This window comes from Oncorhynchus mykiss, chromosome 21, assembly GCF_013265735.2.
Source record: "Oncorhynchus mykiss isolate Arlee chromosome 21, USDA_OmykA_1.1, whole genome shotgun sequence".
Classification (NCBI taxonomy): Eukaryota; Metazoa; Chordata; class Actinopteri; order Salmoniformes; family Salmonidae; genus Oncorhynchus; species Oncorhynchus mykiss.
Genome location: NC_048585.1, coordinates 2,508,579 through 2,532,191, shown reverse-complemented (window position 1 = coordinate 2,532,191; position 23,613 = coordinate 2,508,579). Strand labels below are relative to the sequence as shown.

The window sequence follows — 23,613 nt, the reverse complement described above, 5'->3', positions numbered from 1 at the left end:
CACCCCTACCCCATCCCTTCTCTAGTGTAGGGTGTAGGTTTCTCTCACCCCTACCCCATCCCTTCTCTAGTGTAGGGTGTAGGCTTCTCTCACCCCTACCCCATTCCTTCTCTAGTGTAGGGTGTAGGCTTCTCTCACCCCTACCCCATCCCTTCTCTAGTGTAGGGTGTAGGCTTCTCTCACCCCTACCCCATCCCTTCTCTAGTGTAGGGTGTAGGTTTCTCTCACCCCTACCCCATCCCTTCTCTAGTGTAGGGTGTAGGCTTCTCTCACCCCTACCCCATCCCTTCTCTAGTGTAGGGTGTAGGCTTCTCTCACCCCTACCCCATCCCTTCTCTAGTGTAGGGTGTAGGTTTCTCTCACCCCTACCCCATCCCTTCTCTAGTGTAGGGTGTAGGCTTCTCTCACCCCTACCCCATCCCTTCTCTAGTGGAGGGTGTAGGCCTATTCAAGAGTATTACAACAAGTTTAGCAAAAATATTCAATCAATCAAACCAACAAGAAATGACTCTCCTATAGTCCATGCACTTAATGCATTTTAGGAAACAACTGAAATCTCGATGATTAAACTAAGATCAACAAATGTATGACCATAAAGGCAAACACAGAGTTGTAAAGGTGAGTTGTAGCATGGTAACTGTATTTCCTTAGACAGCAAGCTACACCATACTAGGTCAAGTATAAAACACTAGACTTCGAGACAACAAGCAAAAACATTCTTCTTTTTTTGGGGGGGACAAAATACAAAATCAGGGAAGCGCACAAGAGTTCCTTCCCTAGTGAGGCCAGAAGCTCCACGCAACACCAGGAAGTACCAGAGCTACAATGATGGAAGAGAAGAGGTTAACGCCATTGTTGTCCAGGATAGGCTTCCCACATATCCTCTTAGTTGTCACAGACGCACAGTTGACAACCTTTCCGAGGCTTACGTCATAACCTGAAGAAGAAAGGACATCATACAGCCGTGAGAGTGGAGAAGACATTTTATTTTTTAAATGACTGCAATGTTTTAAATTCAAGAAAGACGCTTCAAGCACCTGCTAATACTTGGATATCAAACATCTATAAATAATTTTTATCCAAATAAATGAATAACATATACAGTGCATTCAGAAATTATTCAGACCCCTTGACTTTTTTCCACATTTTGTTTCAGCCATTATCTAAAATGTATTAAATTAAGAAGAATAAAAATATATATCTACACACAATACCCCATAACGACAAAGTGAAAACAGGTTTTTAGACATTTTTGCAAATGTATAAAAAAAATAAACAGATACCTAATTTGCTATGAGACTCGAAATTGAGCTCAGATGAATCCTGTTTCCATTTATCATCCTTGACATGTTTCTACAACTTGATTGGAGTCCACATCTGGTAAATTCAATTGATTGGACATGATTTGGAAAGGAACACACCTGTCTATATAAAAGGTTCCACAGTTAACAATGCATGTCAGAGCAAAAACCAAGCCGCACGGTCATGGTAACTGTCCGTAGAGCTCAGAGACAGGATTGTGTCAAGGCACAGATCTGGGGAAGGGTACCATGAGAAACCAGATTCTCTGGTCTGATGAAACCAAGATTGAACTATTTGGCCTGAATGCCAAGCGTCACATCTGGAGGAAACCTGTTACCATCCCTACGGTGAAGCATGGTGGTGGCAGCATCATGATGTAGAGATGTTTTTCAGCGACAGGGACTGGGAGACTAGTCCGGATCGAGGGAAAGATGAACAGAGCAAAGTACAGAGAGATCCTTGATGAAAACCTGCTCCAGAGCACTCAGGACTTCAGACTGGGGCCAAATTTCACCTTCCAACAGGACAATGACCCTAAGCACACAGCCAAGACAACATGGCTTCGGGAAAAGTCTCTGAATGTCCTTTAGTGGCCCAGCCAGAGCCCAGACTTGAACCTGATCGAACATCTCTGGAGACCTAAAAAATAGCTGTGCAGTGACGCTCCCCATCCAACCTGACAGCGCTTGAGAGGATCTGCAGAGAATAATGGGAGAAACTCCCCAAATACAGGTGTGCCAAGCTTGTAGCGTCATACCCCAGAACAATCAAGGCTGTAATCGCTGCCAAAGGTGCTTCAACAAAGTACTGAGTAAAGGGTCTGAATACTTATGTAAATTATATATATATATATATTTTTTTATATATTTGCTCAAATTTCTACAAAACAGTGTTTGCTTTGTCATTATGGGGCATTGTGTGTAGATTGACTTTTAAAAAATCTATTTTAGAACAAAATGTGAAAAAAGATGAGGGGTCTGAATGCACAGTATATAATCTATATCTGAAGTTAGTTATTTATACTTTTCCCTGATAATAACGTGAATATCTAATCCCTGATGAAAATGTGAATAACTAATCCCTGATGAAAACGTGAATATCTAATCCCTGATAATAACATATCTAATCCCTGATGAAAACGTGAATATCTAATCCCTGATAATAACATATCTAATCCCTGATGAAAACGTGAATATCTAATCCCTGATAATAACATATCTAATCCCTGATGAAAATGTGAATATCTAATCCCTGATAATAACATATCTAATCCCTGATGAAAACGTGAATATCTAATCCCTGATAATAACATAACTAATCCCTGATGAAAACGTGAATATCTAATCCCTGATAATAACATAACTAATCCCTGATAATAACATATCTAATCCCTGATAATAACATATCTAATCCCTGATAATAACATATCTAATCCCTGATAATAACATAACTAATCCCTGATAATAACATAACTAATCCCTGATAATAACATATCTAATCCCTGATAATAACATAACTAATCCCTGATAATAACACATTAATAACTCATCGTTGACAGACCCACCTGAGTACTGCCAGTGTGCTCCCAGGACAGAGTCCAACATGGACCCCATTAGGCCAGCCATGGCTCCATAGATTATGATTGGCCACTGGGGATCAGCCAGGTGCAGGTCACGGACCAATAGGATCTGAGAGATATAGTAAGCCACGCCCACTGCCAGGCCCCCCAGGAAGCTAGCCAGTAGACCCACTGGGGTCACTCCTCCATTGGTCCCTGTGAAAAGAACAGTTAACACCATTTAGTTTCACTAGTCTCATGGGGAGGAGCATTGTTAGGAACAGGATGCAGCAAGACTACACTATTTACAGGAAGTGATTAATGGATCTACTTTGAAACTGCGTCAAAGTCTGTCTCAGAGGCTAGCACTTAACGCAAAACACAACCGCCCAACGTGGGGCTCGAACCCACGACCCTGAGATTAAGAGTCTCATGCTCTACCGACTGAGCTAGCCGGGCCTGAGGGTAGCTGGAATTCCCCAGCACATAGGAATGTCAAAATGAGTCAAGAACTCCGCCCCCCCCCTTCTAGTTTTCACATCACCTGCCACAGTCAGTTACTGTTGGGCTCTTTTTACACAACACTGTGAATAATTGTTAGTGGAGACACACTGTCAATAGATAGTTCATTGAAATGTAATGTAAATCATGTCCGACTCCAACCATGTCCCCTTCTACATTTCACCCACAGTCTTTTATTCTCTAACTCAATGTGAAAAGTTGTTGACTGAACAGTCAGTCGACAGATTATTGACTTTCTTTGCAACCAAGCCTCTGGTGTCTGATGAACCGGTGCCCCTGTATATAGCCTCGTTATTGTTCTTTAAGGTTACATTTAATTTCCTTTTTTACTTTAGTTTTATTTAGTTAATATTTTCTTAACTCTATTTGTTGATCTGCATTGTTGGTTAAGACCTTGTCAGGAAGCATTTCAATGTAAGGTCTATCTGTTGTAATCGGAGCATGTGAGAAATAACATTTGATTTGCTCGCATTTATCAGAAGAAAGGCTTTCAAATCAAAAGGTTAGCGCCCAACGTGGGGCTCGAACCCACGACCCTGAGATTAAGAGTCTCATGCTCTACCGACTGAGCTAGCCGGGCCTGCCTCACTATATAACAACACCCAAATACAGACCTCACAGGGTCTGAACCAACCCTGCCCATTGACAGACCTCGAAGGGTCTGAACCAACCCTGGCCATTGACAGACCTCAAAGGGTCTGAACCAACCCTGCCCACTGACAGACCTCACAGGGCAAGAACAAACCCTGCACATTGACAGACGTCACAGGGCGTGCGCCAACCCTGCCTACTGACAGATCTCAGGGTGTGAACAAACACTGCCTCTTGGATTTCAGCAGTCCTCTATTTCATCACCCATGTACTTATCCCTAGGGTGATGAAGCTACACAGTCAACCAATACTGGTCATTTATGTTACATGTGTATTAACCACTATACCTCTAAGGCTGGTTTCCCAGACACCCATGAAGTCCTAGTCTAGAAAACATGTCCATTTGATATTGTTCAGAGGTAGTGCTTTTCAGTGGAGGACTATAATCTGTGTCCAGGAAACGAGCCCCAAGCCTCTGAGGATCAATGGTATCCAAATCAAAAGCTTATCGCCCAACGTGGGGCTCGAACCCACGACCCTGAGATTAAGAGTCTCATGCTCTAACGACTGAGCTAGCCAGGCTTGGAGATACCACCCACAACATCCCAAAATAACACAACTGTCAGACCAGGTTGGTAAACCCTGTGAGGTCTGTCACTGAGCAGGGTTGGTTCAGACCCTGTAAGGTTGGGCTGAAAGCCATGGTCCAAAATGTCTCATGATCCCCCCTGTTGAGAGACAGAGCCTACCAGACGTAGCCTGAATATGCAGAAATCCTTTAACTTCCTGTTAACAAGCTTCATGGCAGCATGGCATGACCTTTGATCCTGTCCTATACCTTGATCCTCCACTTGTGATAGGACAAAGCCATTACAAAGCATAAAAACAGCATTATAAACATTAGTTTAGTCATTACTCATTGCTTATATCCAAGTGCCTTCAAAAAGTATTCAGACCCCTTGGTTTTCCCCCAAATGTGTTCCCTTACAGCGTTATTCTCAAATGGATTAAATAAAATATCCTCAGCAATCTACACATAATACTCCATAATGACAACGCGAAAACAGGTATGGAGAAATAGTTGTAAATGTATTAAAAATAAACCCTTGAATGAGTAGGTGAGTCAACGTTTGACTGGTACTGTGTATCATATCACACAAACACAAATAAAATTTGCTCGCATTTATCAGAAGAAAGGCTTTCAAATCTAAAGGTCAGCGCCCAACGTGGGGCTCGAACCCACGACCCTGAGATTAAGAGTCTCATGCTCTACCGACTGAGCTAGCCGGGCTTGCATCACTACAAAACACCACCCACATACAGACCTCGTTGGGTCTGAACAAACTCTGCACCTTGACAGACCTCGTTGGGTCTGAACCAACCCTGCACCTTGACAGACCTCGTTGGGTCTGAACAAACCCTGCACCTTGATAGACCTCACAGGGTCTGAACCAACCATGCCCACTGACAGACCTCACAGGGTCTGAACCAACCCTGCCCACTGACAGACCTCACAAGGCGTGAACCAACCCTGCCCACTGACAGACCTCACAAGGCGTGAACCAACCTTGCTCACTGACAGATCTCAGGGTGTGAACCAACCTTGCTCACTGACAGATCTCAGGGTATGAACCAACCCTGCTCACTGACAGATCTCACAGGGTATGAACCAACCCTGCCCATTGACAGATCTCAGGGTGAACCAACCTTGCCTCTTGGATTTCAGCAGTCCTCTATTTCATCACCCTAGTACTTATCCCTAGGGTGATGAAGCAACACAGTCAACCAATACTGGTCATCTATGTTGCATGTGTATTAACCACTATACCTCTAAGGCTGGTTTCCCAGACACCCATGAAGTCCTAGTCTAGAAAACATGTCCATTTGATATTGTTCAGAGGTAGTGCTTTCCAGTGGAGGACTATAATCTGTGTCCAGGAAACGAGCCCCAAGCCTCTGAGGATCAATGGTATCCAAATCAAAAGGTCAGCGCCCAACGTGGGGCTCGAACCCACGACCCTGAGATTAAGAGTCTCATGCTCTACCGACTGAGCTAGCCAGGCTTGGAGATACAACCCACAACATCCCAAAATAACACAACTGTCACACCAGGTTGGTAAATAACACACCAACATGTAATAACTGTCAGACCAGGTTGGTAAATAACACACCAACATGTAATAACTGTCAGACCAGGTTGGGAAATAACACACCAACATGTAATAACTGACAGACCAGGTTGGTAAATAACACACCAACATGTAATAACTATCAGACCAGGTTGGTAAATAACACACCAACATGTAATAACTGACAGACCAGGTTGGTAAATAACACACCAACCCAACATGTAATAACTGACAGACCAGGCTGGTAAATAACACACAAACATGTAATAACTGTCAGACCAGGTTGGTAAATAACACACCAACGTGTAATAACTGTCAGACCAGGTTGGTAAATAACACACCAACATGTAATAACTGACAGACCAGGTTGGTAAATAACACACCAACATGTAATAACTGTCAGACCAGGTTGGTAAATAACACACCAACATGTAATAACTGTCAGACCAGGTTGGTAAATAACACACCAACATGTAATAACTGTCAGACCAGGTTGGTAAATAACACACCAACATGTAATAACTGTCAGACCAGGTTGGTAAATAACACACCAACATGTAATAACTGTCAGACCAGGTTGGTAAATAACACACCAACACGTAATAACTGTCAGACCAGGTTGGTAAATAACACACCAACATGTAATAACTGTCAGACCAGGTTGGTAAATAACACACCAACCCAACATGTAATAACTGTCAGACCAGGTTGGTAAATAACACACCAACACGTAATAACTGTCAGACCAGGTTGGTAAATAACACACCAACATGTAATAACTGTCAGACCAGGTTGGTAAATAACACACCAACATGTAATAACTATCAGACCAGGTTGGTAAATAACACACCAACATGTAATAACTGTCAGACCAGGTTAGTAAATAACTAGTCTAGAGACAGTAACAACTCTCAACTCTCAAACGTAATTACCTTCTTTCTACATACAGTCGTGCAACTCAAATGGCACCCTATTCCCTATATAGTGCACTACTTTTGACCAGGGTATTTGTTCCATTGGGACTTAGACAAAGTGTGGGGCTGAAAGCCACGGTCCAAAATGTCTCATGATCCCCCCCGTTGAGAGACAGAGCCTACCAGACGTAGCCTGAATATGCAGAAATCCTTTAACTTCCTGTTAACAAACTTCATGGCAGCATGACATGACCTTTGGTCCTGTCCTATACCCTGATCCTCCACTTGTGATAGGAAAAAAGCCATGATAAAGCATAAAAACACCATTATAAACATTAGTTTAGTCATTACTCATTGCTTATATCCAAGTGCCTTCAAAAAGTATTCAGATTCCTTGGTTTTCCCCCAAATGTGTTCCCTTACAGCGTTATTCTCAAATGGATTAAATAAAATATCCTCAGCAATCTACACATAATACTCCATAATGACAACGCGAAAACAGGTATGGAGAAATAGTTGTAAATGTATTAAAAATAAACCCTTGAATGAGTAGGTGAGTAAACTTTTGACTGGTACTGTGTATCATATCACACAAACACAAATAAAATTTGCTCGCATTTATCAGAAGAAAGGCTTTCAAATCTAAAGGTCAGCGCCCAACGTGGGGCTCGAACCCACGACCCTGAGATTAAGAGTCTCATGCTCTACCGACTGAGCTAGCCGGGCTTGCATCACTATTTAACCCCATCGACATAAAGACCTCGTTGGGTCTGAACAAACCCTGCACCTTGACAGACCTCACAGGGTCTGAACCAACCCTGCTCAGTGACAGACCTCAGGGTCTGAACCAACCCTGCTCAGTGACAGACCTCACAGGGTCTGAACCAACCCTGCTCAGTGACAGACCTCACAGGGTCTGAACCAACCATGCCCACTGACAGACCTCACAGGGTCTGAACCAACCCTGCCCACTGACAGACCTCACAGGGTCTGAACCAACCCTGCCCATTGACAGACCTCACAGGGTCTGAACCAACACTGCCCACTGACAGACCTCACAGGGCGTGAACCAACCTTGCTCACTGACAGATCTCAGGGTGTGAACCAACCTTGCCTCTTGGATTTCAACAGTCCTCTATTTCATCACCCTAGTACTTACCCCTAGGGTGATGAAGCAACACAGTCAACCAATACTGGTCATCTATGTTGCATGTGTATTAACCACTATACCTCGAACCCACGACCCTGAGATTAAGAGTCTCATGCTCTACCGACTGAGCTAGCCGGGCTTGCATCACTATTTAACCCCATCGACATAAAGACCTCGTTGGGTCTGAACAAACCCTGCACCTTGACAGACCTCACAGGGTCTGAACCAACCCTGCTCAGTGACAGACCTCAGGGTCTGAACCATCCCTGCTCAGTGACAGACCTCAGGGTCTGAACCAACCCTGCTCAGTGACAGACCTCACAGGGTCTGAACCAACCCTGCTCAGTGACAGACCTCACAGGGTCTGAACCAACCATGCCCACTGACAGACCTCACAGGGTCTGAACCAACCCTGCCCACTGACAGACCTCACAGGGTCTGAACCAACCCTGCCCATTGACAGACCTCACAGGGTCTGAACCAACACTGCCCACTGACAGACCTCACAGGGCGTGAACCAACCTTGCTCACTGACAGATCTCAGGGTGTGAACCAACCTTGCCTCTTGGATTTCAACAGTCCTCTATTTCATCACCCTAGTACTTACCCCTAGGGTGATGAAGCAACACAGTCAACCAATACTGGTCATCTATGTTGCATGTGTATTAACCACTATACCTCGAAGGCTGGTTTCCCAGACACCCATGAAGTCCTAGTCTAAAAAAACATGTCCATTTGATATTGTTCAGAGGTAGTGCTTTTCAGTGGAGGACTATAATCTGTGTCCAGGAAACGAGCCCCAAGCCTCTGAGGATCAATGGTATCCAAATTAAAAGGTCAACGCCCAACGTGGGGCTCGAACCCACGACCCTGAGATTAAGAGTCTCATGCTCTACCGACTGAGCTAGCCGGGCTTGAAGATACAAACCACAACATCCTAAAATAACACAACTGTTATACCAGGTTGGTAAATAACACACCAACATGTAATAACTGTCAGACCAGGTTGGTAAATAACACACCAACATGTAATAACTGACAGACCAGGTTGGTAAATAACACACCAACATGTAATAACTGTCAGACCAGGTTGGTAAATAACACACCAACATGTAATAACTGTCAGACCAGGTTGGTAAATAACACACCAACATGTAATAACTGTCAGACCAGGTTGGTAAATAACACACCAAAATGTAATAACTGTCAGACCAGGTTGGTAAATAACACACCAACATGTAATAACTGTCAGACCAGGTTGGTAAATAACACACCAACATGTAATAACTCAGACCAGGTTGTAAATAACACACCAACATGTAATAACTGTCAGACCAGGTTGGTAAATAACACACCAACATGTAATAACTGTCAGACCAGGTTGGGAAATAACACACCAACATGTAATAACTGTCAGACCAGGTTGGTAAATAACACACCAACATGTAATAACTGTCAGACCAGGTTGGTAAATAACACCAGCCCAACATGTAATAACTGTCAGACCAGGTTGGTAAATAACACACCAACATGTAATAACTGTCAGACCAGGTTGGTAAATAACACACCAACATGTAATAACTCAGACCAGGTTGTAAATAACACACCAACATGTAATAACTGTCAGACCAGGTTGGTAAATAACACACCAACATGTAATAACTATCAGACCAGGTTGGGAAATAACACACCAACATGTAATAACTATCAGACCAGGTTGGGAAATAACACACCAACATGTAATAACTATCAGACCAGGTTGGTAAATAACACACCAACATGTAATAACTGTCAGACCAGGTTGGTAAATAACACACCAACATGTAATAACTGTCAGACCAGGTTGGGAAATAACACACCAACATGTAATAACTGTCAGACCAGGTTGGTAAATAACACACCAACATGTAATAACTGTCAGACCAGGTTGGTAAATAACACCAGCCCAACATGTAATAACTGTCAGACCAGGTTGGTAAATAACACACCAACATGTAATAACTGTCAGACCAGGTTGGTAAATAACACACCAACATGTAATAACTGTCAGACCAGGTTGGTAAATAACACCAGCCCAACATGTAATAACTGTCAGACCAGGTTGGTAAATAACACATCTGATTTGCTCGCATTTAAATCAAAAGCTCAGCGCCCAACGTGGGGCTCGAACCCACGACCCTGAGATTAAGAGTCTCATGCTCTACCGACTGAGCTAGCCGGGCTTGGAGATACCACCCACAACATCCCAAAATAACACAACTATCAGACCAGGTTGGTAAATAACACACCAACATGTAATAACTATCAGACCAGGTTGGGAAATAACACACCAACATGTAATAACTATCAGACCAGGTTGGGAAATAACACACCAACATGTAATAACTATCAGACCAGGTTGGTAAATAACACACCAACATGTAATAACTGTCAGACCAGGTTGGTAAATAACACACCAACATGTAATAACTGTCAGACCAGGTTGGGAAATAACACACCAACATGTAATAACTGTCAGACCAGGTTGGTAAATAACACACCAACATGTAATAACTGTCAGACCAGGTTGGTAAATAACACACCAACATGTAATAACTGTCAGACCAGGTTGGTAAATAACACCAGCCCAACATGTAATAACTGTCAGACCAGGTTGGTAAATAACACATCTGATTTGCTCGCATTTAAATCAAAAGGTCAGCGCCCAACGTGGGGCTCGAACCCACGACCCTGAGATTAAGAGTCTCATGCTCTACCGACTGAGCTAGCCGGGCTTGCCTCACTATATAACACCACCCACATACAGACCTCACAGGGTCTGAACCAATATAAATCAGCCATTTCCAGCTACAATAGTAATGTACAACATTAACTGTCTACACATTGTATTTCTGATCAATTTGATATTATTTTAAATGGACCAAAAAATGTATTTAAAAAAACAATTTTCACACAAACAACATTTCTAAGTGAACCCCAACTTTTCAACGGTAGTGTACACACACACACACACACACACACACACACACACACACACACACACACACACACACTCTCTCTCTCTCTCTATGGCCCTTTATGTAGGTGATGAGCCTGGGTTTGGTCTGACTGAGGGCGGGCCTCACCTCTGATGCCCAGGTGTGTGTGTGTGTGTACCTGTAGGGACCTCTCTCCAGGAGGTGATGAGGCGGGGTTTGGTCTGACTGAGGACGGGCCCCACCTCTGAAGCCCAGGTGTCCCCCGTAGAGCAGGCCAAGGCCCCCAGCAGAGACAGACTCATCCAGGAGGCTGAGTACTGCTTCCCAAAGTCCACCGGCATCTCCCCTGGACCCACCTGATTAGAACCAGGACCACACAAAGGAAATAACCTCAGATGAGTGACATGTGTGGCCGGCTCACTTGGCTGAGGCAGCTGTTATATGTATTCAAATATATAATTCATTGACTGATTGATTGATTGACCTCGATCATATATAGCAGCGCCAGCTCTGTGGGGACACCACCGTTACAGAACACCTGCACCCAGTTCCTCTGACCACCTGGAGGGCAAAGGGGACGCACATTAAAATGATAGTTCACCTCCAAAATGTTTCACTTCCTTTTGACTTCCCCGGGGGTGGGTTTCCTTGTTAAATAAGATACACTTCAAAACAGGTGAACTGTCCCTTTAAGGACAAATTACATAAGCAGGTGTTTTATTTTTTGATTTTTTTAAACCAGATATTACTGACTGAGGTAGACTATGCAATCCAGTAGCAGGCTGTTGCTTACTGAAGTGTGGCCTGACTATCTCTTGAGAGTCATTTGGCCTAGCCGCTGGCCTAGCCGCTGGCCTAGCCGCTGGCCTAGCCGCTGTAACTCGTTACCTTCTTTATAGTCAGAGTCTAGTTTCTTCTTGACGTCTTCTTTCCAGCGTGTCAGCTTGGAGGAAGTGATGAAGAAAGCCAGCAGGGCAGAGAAGAAACTCATGTTGGCCATGGTGAGAATGAAGCCGACCAACAGGGCTGTAGGGGACAGGGAACAAAAGCATGAAAACAATACAACTCACTCTTACCTGATCCCAGATCTGTTTGTACTTGTTCATAGCCAACTCTTTGGGCCGTTGTTATGACCACGGGAGCCGGCTCTAACAGATCTGGGACCAGGTTACAAACTAGGTCTAAACTACCTTATCAGAACAGTACTACAGAACCTCTACTCTCTCGGTATGTTTGAGAAAATCATGATGAAAGTGGCCATTTTATGCCCTTTTTAGACCTACTGTATATATGCCTCCTGTAAGACCCTATGATCTGTGAACTGTACACGATACAGACATCTTGTTGTCAATATACTCCTTATAGTGTGCCATATGGCTATGTCTTGATTTTTTATTTTTTATAATTCTTTTTACATTCATTTATTATTCAACATTAAATATTCATATGGATATCTGAAAAGTAACTTTTTTTTGATTTAGTTAATTTTAAAAGACATTGTTTGGAACAATATACTCTACAAATACACCACATTACCAGAGCTCTGCTGATTTAAGTTATGATACAGTTTATGAACACCAACACAGTGAATGGAGGGAAAACGGTTGTTTTCTTGAAACTCCCCCTGCTGGTGATTTGCTGAATGTGCAATCATGTCATTGGTCAATTACCTAGAATGCACATTTTCTATGTATAAAATGGGTTTTATCTTCAAAAGTACCAGAGAACCCACTTTGAGGAGTATATTGTTGAATTAATATTCATATTTTTTGTTATGTTGGGTAAAGTAAATGTGATAACATTTATTTCTGAATCTAGATGTACTCCATATTTGAGAGGACACGGAGTATATTGACTCCAAGATGTTGTCTGTATCATGTACGGTTCAAGGGTCATAGGGTCTTACAGGAGGCATGGATAGGTTTAAAAAGAGCCTCAAATTAAACACCTCCCTCATGATTTTCTTGAAAAATAGTTTGGGATACAAAATGTCAAAAGAACATTCCTCACAGTTTCTATGTGAGAATTGCCAGAACAATCCGCTATACCAAAAAATATTTATGGGCTATTCTGCTGTGGAATGTACCAATTAGTACATGAATAAACTGCTTTAGTCAGTTGAATAATGTGATTCAGCACAGACCCTGATTAAAAGAATGGTGACTAATTAATTCCTCTCAGATCCAGATCACGAGGACTGCTGATGGCCTGGCTAACGTGCGACTGACGTCCGGGGCAAACCCTCTTCTCACACGCACACGCCTGGGGCTGCTGGAACTGTGTGGAATGCATCTTAGAATGAATAATAGCATTGAAACACCCAACAGAGACTCTTAAATAAACTGATACTTGGGATTTTGGCAATGAGGCCCTTTATGTACTTCCCCAGAGTCCGATGAACTCTCGGATAACATTATGTCCAGTATAAAGGAAGTTAAGATGTAGATAGCACATTGCTTTGAAGTATATGGGTGATGCTAGTTAGCTTTGGCTCACGAAACTACATGTAAACTTCCCTCATACTGGACACGGAGACATAAAAATGGTATGAGGTCATCTGACTCTGGGGAAGTACATCAAAGAGCCTCTTTACCAAAATCCCAAAGTACCTCTTTAATAATTTTTTCCCCTAATAATTTGTTGGGTGAGTTTGAGATTTGATGGATCAATATATATACACACATTTTAAAAAATTAGGAAGATAAAACATTATATTTTTTAAGGATGTTTTAAAACATTTATGCTCAGTTTCTGCTTGATGTTTCTTTGTTTCCATTGCAGCAAAATCATTCACTTTATCAAATCAGTCTTTGCTTTTGAAATGGCAATCTTTATTTGGTTGGCATTTCATATTCAAAATAACTAATTAAATGTGGAAACATTGAACATTGTCCTGTTTGTTTCATCAACAAACAAAGCATGTACAAAACAGTATTATGCAGTACCAGTCGAAAGTTTTAGACGATGAAATAATACAAATGGAATCATGTAGTAACCCAAAAAAGTGTTAAATCAAAATATGTTTTTATATTTGAGATTCTTCAAAGTAGCCACACTTTGCTTTGATGACAGCTTTGCACACTCTTGGCATTCTCTCAACCAGCTTCATGAGGTAGTCACCTGGAATCCATTTCAATGAACAGGTGTACCTTGTTAAAAAGTTAATATTTGGAATTAATTTTCTTGTTAATGCCTTTGAGCCAATCAAATGACAGTCCATCATTACTTTAAGACATGAAGGTCAGTCAATCTGGAAAATGTCAAGAACTTTGAAAGTTTTTTTCAAGCGCAGTCGAAAAACCATCAAGAGCTATGATGAAACTGTCTCTCATGAGGACCTCCACAGGAAAGGAAGACCCAGAGTTACCTCTGCTGCAGAGGATAAGTTCATTAGAGTTACCAGCCTCAGAAATTGCATCCCAAATAAATGCTTCAGAGTTTAAGTAGAAAACACATCAGTGTGAATCAGGCCTTCATGGTCGAATTGCTGCAAAGAAACCACTACTAAAGGACACCAATAATAAGAAGAGACTTGCTTGGGCCAAGAAACACGAGCAATGGACATTAGACCGGTGGAAATCGGTCCTTTGGTCTGAAGAGTCCAAATTTGAGATTTTTGGTTCCAACCGCTGTGTCTTTATGAGACGCAGAGTAGGTGAACAGATGATCTCCGCATGTGTGGTTCCCACGTGATGCATGGAGGAGGTGAACAGATGATCTCTGCATGTGTCGTTCCCACGTGATGCATGGAGGAGGAGGTGAACAGATGATCTCTGCATGTGTCGTTCCCACGTGATGCATGGAGGAGGTGAACAGATGATCTCTGCATGTGTCGTTTCCACGTGATGCATGGAGGAGGTGAACAGATGATCTCTGCATGTGTCGTTCCCACGTGATGCATGGAGGAGGAGGTGAACAGATGATCTCTGCATGTGTCGTTCCCACGTGATGCATGGAGGTGTTGGTGTGATGGTGCGTTGCTGGTGACACGGTTGGTGATTTATTTAGAATTCAAGGCACACTTGCAGAGAAGAAGAATGGGAGAAACTCCTCAAATACAGGCGTGCCAAGCTTAGAGCAGCATACCCAATAAGTCTTCAGGCTGTTATCGCTGCCAAAGCTTTAACAAAGTACTCAGTAAAGGTTCTGTGGTATTGTGATGTCATTATGGGTTATTGTGATGTCATGAGGTAATTGTGTTTGTAGATTGAGGGAAAAAAAACTATTTAACCAATTTTAGAATAAGGCTGTAAAGTAACAAAAATGTGGAAAAATCAAGGGGTCTGAATACTTTCTGAATGCACTGTAGATACTGAATAGTATTATAGATATCATAAAATGAGATGTACAGTGGTAGTAGTAGTAGTTAATGTGGTCTTACCTCTCCAATGGAGGAGGAGGAGGGTGGTGGTGGTAGTAGTTAATGTGGTCTTACCTCTCCAATGGAGGAGGAGGAGGGTGGTAGTAGTAGTAGTTAATGTGGTCTTACCTCTCCAATGGAGGGGGTAGCTCCTATCAGCTGTTATAGTACTAGTGGTAGTGCTAGTAGTAGTGGTAGTACTAGTAGTAGTTGTAGTAGTAGTGGTAGTGGTGGTACTAGTAGTAGTTGTCGTAGTAGAGGTAGTGGTGGTACTAGTAGTAGTTGTAGTAGTAGAGGTAGTGGTGGTACTAGTAGTAGTTGTAGTGGTAGTGGTGGTACTAGTAGTGGTAGTGGTGGTACTAGTAGTAGTTGTAGTAGTAGTGGTGGTACTAGTAGTGGTAGTGGTGGTACTAGTAGTAGTTGTAGTAGTAGAGGTAGTGGTGGTACTAGTAGTAGTTGTAGTAGTAGTGGTAGTGGTGGTACTAGTAGTAGTTGTAGTAGTAGAGGTAGTGGTAGTACTAGTAGTAAATACAGTTGAAGTCAGAAGTTTACATACACCGTAGCCAAATACATTTCAACTCAGTTTTTCACAATTCCTGACAATAATTTGGAAGTATGCTTGGGGTCATTGCCCATTTGGAAGACCCATTTTCAACCAAGCTTTAACTTCCTGACTGATGTCTTGAGATGTTGCTTCAATATATCCACATCATTTTCCACCCTCAAGATGCCATCTATTTTGTGAGGTGCACCAGGCCCTCCTGCAGCAAAGCACCCCCACAACATGATGCTGCCACCCCCGTGCTACACGATTGGGATGGTGTTCTTCGGCTTGCAAGCCTCCCCATTTTTCCTCCAAACATAACGATGGTCATTATGGCCAAACAGTTCTATTTGTGTTTCATCAGACCAGAGAATATTTCTCCAAATGGTACGATCTTTGTCCCCAGGCGCAGTTGCAAACCGTAGTCTGGCTTTTTTATGGTGGTTTTGGAGCAGTGGCTTCTTCCTTGCTGAGCGGCCTTTCAGGTTACGTCGATATAGGACTCGTTTTACTGTGGATATAGATACTTTTGTATCTGCTTCCTCCAGCATCTTCACAAGGTCCTTTGCTGTTGTTCTGGGATTGATCTGCACGTTTCGCAACAAAGTATGTTCATCTCCAGGAGACAGAACGCATCTCCTTCCTGAGCGGTATGACGGCTGCGTGGTCCCATGGTGTTTATACTTGTGTACTATTGTTTGTAAAGATGAACGGGGTACCTTCAGGCATTTGGAAATTGCTCCCAAGGCTGAACCAGACTTCTGGAAGTCTACAATTTATTTTATGGGGTCTTGGCTGATTTCTTTTGATTTTCCCATGATATCAAGCAAAGAGGCACTGAGCTTGAAGGTAGTTCTTGAAATACATCCACATGTACACCTCCAATCGACTCAAATGACGTCAATTAGCCTATCAGAAGCTTCTAAAGCCATGACATAATTTTCTGGAATTTTCCAAGCTGTTTAAAGGCACAGTCAACTTAGTGTATGTAAACTTCTGACCCACTGGAATTGTGATACAGTGAATTATAAGTGAAATAATCTGTCTGTAAACAATTGCTGGAAAAATTACTTGTGTCATGCACAAAGTAGATGTCCTAACCAACTTGCCAAAACTATAGTTTGTTAACAAGAAATGTGTGGAGTGGTTGAACAACTAGTTTTAACAATCTAAGTGTATGTAAACTTCTGACTTCAACTGTAATGTGGTCTTACCTCTCCAAGGGAGGAGGGGGTAGCCCCTATCAGCTGTTGTTGTCTTGGTGGTAGTAGTAGTAGTAGTAGTAGTAGTAGTAGTAGTAGTAGTAGTAGTAGTAGTAGTAGTAGTATATAATGTGGTCTTACCTCTCCAAGGGAGGAGGGGGTAGCTCCTATCAGCTGTTGTAGTACTAGTAGTAGTGGTAGTAGTAGTAGTAGTAGTAGTGTGATCTTACCTCTCCAAGCGAGGAGGGGGTAGCTCCTATCAGCTGTTGTAGTACTAGTAGTAGTGGTAGTAGTAGTAGTACTAGTAGTAATAGTATATAATGTGGTCTTACCTCTCCAAGGGAGGAGGGGGTAGCTCCTATCAGCTGTTGTAGTACTAGTAGTAGTGGTAGTAGTAGTAGTGGTAGTAGTAGTAGTAATAGTATATAATGTGGTCTTACCTCTCCAAGGGAGGAGGGGGTAGCTCCTATCAGCTGTTGTAGTACTAGTAGTAGTGGTAGTAGTAGTAGTGGTAGTAGTAGTAGTGTGATCTTACCTCTCCAAGGGAGGAGGGGGTAGCTCCTATCAGCTGTTGTTGTCTTGGTGGTAGTAGTAGTAGTAGTAGTAGTAGTAGTAGTAGTAGTAGTAGATAATGTGGTCTTACCTCTCCAAGGGAGGAGGGGGTAGCTCCTATCAGCTGTTGTTGTCTTGGTGGTAGTAGTAGTAGTAGTAGTAGTAGTAGTAGTAGTAGTAGTAGTAGTAGTAGTAGATAATGTGGTCTTACCTCTCCAAGGGAGGAGGGGGTAGCTCCTATCAGCTGTTGTTGTCTTGGTAGTAGTAGTAGTAGTAGTAGTAGTAGTAGTAGTAGTAGATAATGTGGTCTTACCTCTCCAAGGGAGGAGGGGGTAGCTCCTATCAGCTGTTGTTGTCTTGGTGGTAGTAGTAGTAGTAGTAGTAGTAGTAGATAATGTGGTCTTACCTCTCCAAGGGAGGAGGGGGTAGCTCCTATCAGCTGTTGTTGTCTTGGTGGTAGTAGTAGTAGTAGTAGTAGTAGTATATAATGTGGTCTTACCTCACCAAGGGAGGAGGGGGTAGCCCCTATCAGCTGTTGTTGTCTTGGTGGTAGTAGTAGTAACAATCATTTTTATGGGAGCATCATTTGAGGATAATATTTATTTGACACAGACCATTAGTAACAGCATCATGATGATATATGTAACATGACGATATCACAGGTGAATGAAACCGATGACTGATCAGAACAGAAACCAGTATTGAATCACAGTCTGATTTGGCAAACAAAAGCTGAACATGCCAGTGCTTCCCCTATATTCATTTAGCAGCGGCGGGCCGCCACATCAAAACAGATCAACATGGTGAAAACGTTTTCAGTGTGAACTTAAAACGACTAAAACCAGATAGAAAGTATGTAGAAAAGATAAACGGAGCGATAACTTTTTTAAATAAGATCATCTTTGAGAACTAACCATCACCAAAATAAAAAAACTACACAGTCAGAGAGAATCTAAAATGTTTTTAAAAAATGTCCTGGCATGGGGCCTCATAGACTTGTTTTAACAAAGTTTTAGTTATACGACATAAGCCATGGTAAAATGTGTAGAATTGCAGGAAATAATCTTTAAAATAAAAAATAAAAAACATTCTCAGCCCCATGAAAGTGTATAACTGCAAGAAACTCTTTAAAAACTGTGGCCACGCCCACGACCACACCCACAACCACAACCACACCCACACCCAGAAGTATCATTACCTACTAGCTACAGTGTGTTGTTGCTGCGTTTTAGACTACTAGCTACAGTGTGTTGTTGTTGCGTTTTAGACTACTAGCTACAGTGTGTTGTTGTTGCGTTTTAGACTACTAGCTACAGTGTGTTGTTGTTGCGTTTTAGATTTAAGTTGGTTCGTGTCGGGTTTGTTCTTTCAACCGTTTCTGCGTTGTTTCTCAGTAGACAGGGGCAATACGTTGTCAGGTAGAGGTGTTTGAACTTAGTGCTGCTTAAACAGTACACAATTGGGTCCACTAGACAGTCCATGTGGGAAAAAACTATGAAACCATCATAGACCTGAATAGCTATATTCTCAGCATTCTCTAAATCCATGGCTCTGACAATCAACAGAACAATTCTAGCTATGGTACAAGGCAGGAAACAGAAAGAAAAGAGCAGCATGACAGAGGTGACCAGAAACACTGCTCGACGCAGCTTGGTCCGGTCACCTACTGTCTTCTTGTTGAGTCTGTTGACAATGCGGACCGTGCAGTACACCAACACAAAGAAAGGGATGAGAATCTGGGTGAAAAACACAACCTCTCTCAGAGTGTCAGTGATGTCCCCATGACTGCCACAGCAGCCGGTCTTCAGCATGGTGGGGATAGTCAAAGGGAGCAGTACTAGCCAGATGACGACAGATATATGAGGGGACTTTTTGAGGACAAAGTCCTTGTTCCCAGGATGAACCACGTTGAAGTAGCGATCGAGTGAAATCACAGCCAGGAAGCCGATACTGGCGCCTCGGTTCAGAAACAGCATGAAGAGCATGGCTTTGCAGATCTTTCCGTCCACACTCTGCCGCTCTCCGCGAAGAAAATTGTAGGCGTTCACTGGCAAACAGCCTAGCAGAAGAAGGTCAGCCAACACGAGATTGAACAGGAAAAGGTTGTTGGAGTTCAGTTTCCAGAACTCCAGCTTGAAGATGAAGAGGTAAAGCACGGAGAGGTTAAGAGGCAGAGCCAGGGTGAACTCCACAATCATCACAGAGGCGTAGAATGTATACAAGGGCAGATTGTCTGCTGTGCAGTTATCATTCAGAAGATCCTCTTCCATAATATGAACTGGCAAAACCTGTCCCCTTTTTACAGTCAAAGCCTGATCCTGTCCGAATCCTTAAGGAGGAAAAGCAGTCCTCCAGAGTCCTCAACGCCAAGTGAGTCTGTTTAAGGGAAGCTCCTATTCCGTGTGCAGACCTGGTTACACTGAAGGACTGTACTTCAGTCTGGAAGTAATTCCCCCCCCCAGGCAGCCGTTGTAAACCGTTCAGACTTGTTGGTTGAGCACCTTCCATTCCTGAGTAGGCGAGTCACCACAGGACCAATAGATAAGCAGTTGGTCCCACGAGGGATTGAGAATATAGTGGAAGACACACAACAACTATTTTTTTCCCCATATTTGTCATATTGGGGCGGCAGGTAGCCTAGTGGTTAGAGCGTTGGGCCAGTAAACGAAAGGTTGCTGGATCGAATCCCCGAGCTGACAAGGTAAAAATCTGTTGTTCTGCCCCTGAACAAGGCAGTTAACCCATTGTTCCCCTGTAGGCCGTCATTGTAAATAAGAATTAACTGACTGGTTAACTTAAATATCTGTTTATAAAAGTTATCTTTTTCATTTGCTACATATTCTCCCTGCTGAATTCCTACATGAAGTAGGCCTAAGTAAGTGCAGGGGCGTGCTTCTGGTTGCACAACACATCCGTGGGAATTAACATGTAGGTGAGGCTGTCATAACACGTTTTGATTGATTAAAACACACAGAACTACAAGGTGAAGACACGGGCAGTTCTTCCGCTGAAAGTCATAGAATACCTCCTGAGCAGGAAGGTTTTATTTTGATTCATTGATTTATGTTCTATTGTTTGTTTACCTCCCAGGGCTCCGCTGTGGTCCAGACTCCTCTTCTTCAGGGCCCGTGTGGTGAGAGTCAGAGGAACCAGGATGGAGAACAACCATCGCCACGGAGACACCGGCTGGAGAGTGCCTGGAATGATGCATTGAATTTGGTTATACCTCTAGCTAATAATCAGTGTTTCATCAAGTCGTGCTTCATCCTCTTTAACAAACATCTACTACTGAAACCATCTCTCCTTGTCTATATTCTGGAATGAGGTGAATATAAACCTCTCTTTTTTTAGGCGGGGGGGCAACAGAACTAGGCGGCGGCGGCGAGGGGGGGGAGCAACAGAGCTAGGAAGGGGGGGGCAACAGAGCTAGGAAGGGGGGGGGGGGGGCAACAGAGCTAGGAAGGGGGGGGGGGGGGCAACAGAGCTAGGAAGGGGGGGGGGAACAGAGCTAGGAAGGGGGGGGGGGAACAGAGCTAGGAAGGGGGGGGGCAACAGAGCTAGGAAGGGGGGGGGGCAACAGAGCTAGGAAGGGGGGGGGCAACAGAGCTAGGAAGGGGGGGGCAACAGAGCTAGGAAGGGGGGGGCAACAGAGCTAGGAAGGGGGGGGCAACAGAGCTAGGAAGGGGGGGCAACAGAGCTAGGAAGGGGGGGCAACAGAGCTAGGAAGGGGGGGGCAACAGAGCTAGGAAGGGGGGGGCAACAGAGCTAGGAAGGGGGGGTAACAGAGCTAGGAAGGGGGGGGGGGTAACAGAGCTAGGAAGGGGGGGAGCAACAGAGCTAGGAAGGGGGGGGGGCAACAGAGCTAGGAAGGGGGGCCTATCTTGCTTATATAGTGTTGAGAGAAAGTTTGCACCCTTTAGCATTGTCTCTATTTCTGCAACAAAACATGTTCTCCTCTCTTATGGGTAACGGTGAGAGCATGTGAGCATGTTTTGCAGCCTCTACACTTCTCACTCATCCGTATTCATGATTCATTCGTGTTTTTTTTCTTAATCATGGCACTATCAAGATTAATTTAGAAGTGTTCTGAAACATCTTCTATATGGGACCAAATACTAAACTTTTGACTACTTTAATCCACTTTGAGCTCATTAATCTAGAGATTCACATACTTTTTTCCCCACAAATAAATGTAATGGTAGATCAATTTTCTCCATAAAGAAATTCAAAAGTACAATTGTTTTTGTGTTATTCATTTAAATCAGATGAACTTGATCTATTATTAGGAGTAGGACTTCGATGAAGATCTGATTACATTTATGCAGAACATTTATTATTATTTTAAAGGGTTAACAAGCTTTTTATAACCCACAATGGTAGGGAAAACACTGGACATAACTGACAAGGTATGTGTGTGTGTGTGAGCATGTCCACGCACGCAAGTGTCTCTTACCAAAATATGTGCTGGCTGTGATGGAAATTATCCAGAAGAAGAGGGAGATGGCCAGGGTGGCACACAACACGATCATATCAGTCATCATCTTGAGGTATTCTTTCATTTGTATCTCATCCTCAAAAATCATTGTGGAAGAAGTGAATAGAACCTGTGGAAGTCATCGACGTTACCTTGGGCACTTGTTTAGTTATATGACAGATGGCTTACAGGGGACAGCTAGTAGCCTGGTCCAAGGTCTGTTTGTACTGTCTTGCCAACTCCTGTGGGCACATTGACACACCAGGCAGACCTCGGACCAGGCTAGTCTGGGCAGCGGCTGGTGGGCTTTATGGATCTCTATCATAAACCCACTAACAGCTGCCCAGGCTAGGTAGGTCCAGGCCATTACTCCTAAACACGTAAGACTGACCGGACAGCGTCATAAGTCGCTAGCCAACTAGCTAGCTAACGTTAGCTGTCTACTGGTGTGGAACTAGCAGCTAGCTAGCAAGCTAATAAGTCGGAAAGTGGGCTAAAGGAAATAGGGTAAAGGTTGCACCTGAAGTAGCCGAAGCCATGGCTTTGTATCCTGCTTCTTCCATTGTGGGGAAGTGCCAATACAACTAGCTAATGTAACTTGTCCCTCCCTATAAGATAACTTAGCGAGATGAAACGATTCACAGCTGTCACAGTCCTGTAGCGGAGTCAGATTTCAAAACACAGGACTCGTTGTTCATCTTCTGTGGAGTTTATATGGCGGTTGGAAACCAACTTTAAGGTGCATTACCGCCACCAACTGGACTGGAGTGTGGACCAAAGACAGGGAAAGTCGAAATCCTAACCAATTTTCTCAACTCACTAAGAAAACGTGATACATAATGAAATACCACATTCCCGTATGATTTCCCCAGCAGTTGACTTTCATTGTTGACTGAGAACCGGATGTGGATTTTAAGAAATACATGCGTACTTCCGCTAATCTGTCAGATTAAAACTTCATATTTCACAAAAATAAATGATTCACCAAACACAAATCCATCAATACGTTTGAGTAATAAATACAAAATCAAATATATTATTCAGCGTTAATGTGATTATTTTTTCCACTATTAGGATATCCGTGTATTACTTACATACATTTAAACATGAATTTCAGGGGCCTCATGTATCAACCAAATCTGTGCATAAACCACGCGTGGGATAATTTCCACGCAAATTGTGAGATTAATCAATATGAACGTTTGCTTGAGCGTGACTGAGTAAATGTACGCACACAGCCATAAACATGCGTAGGCACAGTGTCAAGTGTTGGAATAAGGGAACTGCTTGTCAAGCGTGTGGAAAATATATGTTGAAAATGTGTGAAACTGTTCCGA

The 23,613-nt window shown here is 43.1% G+C and overlaps 1 protein-coding gene and 9 non-coding genes across 11 annotated transcripts; all 10 read right to left on the bottom strand.

The window, feature by feature from the left end:
- Positions 1-734: 734 nt before the first annotated feature.
- On the bottom strand, positions 735-23,165 carry LOC110499733 (transmembrane protein 19). 2 transcript variants are annotated; one of them, XM_036956608.1, is made up of 8 exons: positions 22,797-23,165; positions 22,256-22,406; positions 20,886-20,999; positions 12,033-12,170; positions 11,629-11,705; positions 11,323-11,500; positions 2,867-3,076; positions 735-937 (listed from the first exon to the last, which is right to left on the bottom strand). In XM_036956608.1, exons 2-8 carry the CDS (start codon positions 22,383-22,385, stop codon positions 777-779), a joined length of 1,008 nt encoding a protein of 335 aa, XP_036812503.1. In that variant the 5' UTR covers positions 22,386-22,406; positions 22,797-23,165; the 3' UTR covers positions 735-776. The 2 variants fall into 2 exon arrangements, with proteins under 2 accessions (XP_036812503.1, XP_036812504.1); XM_036956609.1 differs by lacking the exons at positions 735-937; positions 2,867-3,076; positions 11,323-11,500; ... (2 more) ...; positions 22,256-22,406; positions 22,797-23,165 and adding an exon at positions 17,848-20,312.
- trnak-cuu lies at positions 3,247-3,319 on the bottom strand. Its single transcript has one exon. It is a non-coding gene; the product is annotated as a tRNA-Lys (tRNA).
- On the bottom strand, positions 3,890-3,962 carry trnak-cuu. Its single transcript has one exon. It is a non-coding gene; the product is annotated as a tRNA-Lys (tRNA).
- Positions 4,483-4,555, bottom strand: trnak-cuu. The gene has a single exon. It is a non-coding gene; the product is annotated as a tRNA-Lys (tRNA).
- Positions 5,192-5,264, bottom strand: trnak-cuu. The gene has a single exon. It is a non-coding gene; the product is annotated as a tRNA-Lys (tRNA).
- On the bottom strand, positions 5,964-6,036 carry trnak-cuu. Its single transcript has one exon. It is a non-coding gene; the product is annotated as a tRNA-Lys (tRNA).
- trnak-cuu lies at positions 7,670-7,742 on the bottom strand. Its single transcript has one exon. It is a non-coding gene; the product is annotated as a tRNA-Lys (tRNA).
- trnak-cuu lies at positions 9,008-9,080 on the bottom strand. Its single transcript has one exon. It is a non-coding gene; the product is annotated as a tRNA-Lys (tRNA).
- Positions 10,316-10,388, bottom strand: trnak-cuu. Its single transcript has one exon. It is a non-coding gene; the product is annotated as a tRNA-Lys (tRNA).
- trnak-cuu lies at positions 10,868-10,940 on the bottom strand. Its single transcript has one exon. It is a non-coding gene; the product is annotated as a tRNA-Lys (tRNA).
- Positions 23,166-23,613: the final 448 nt, after the last annotated feature.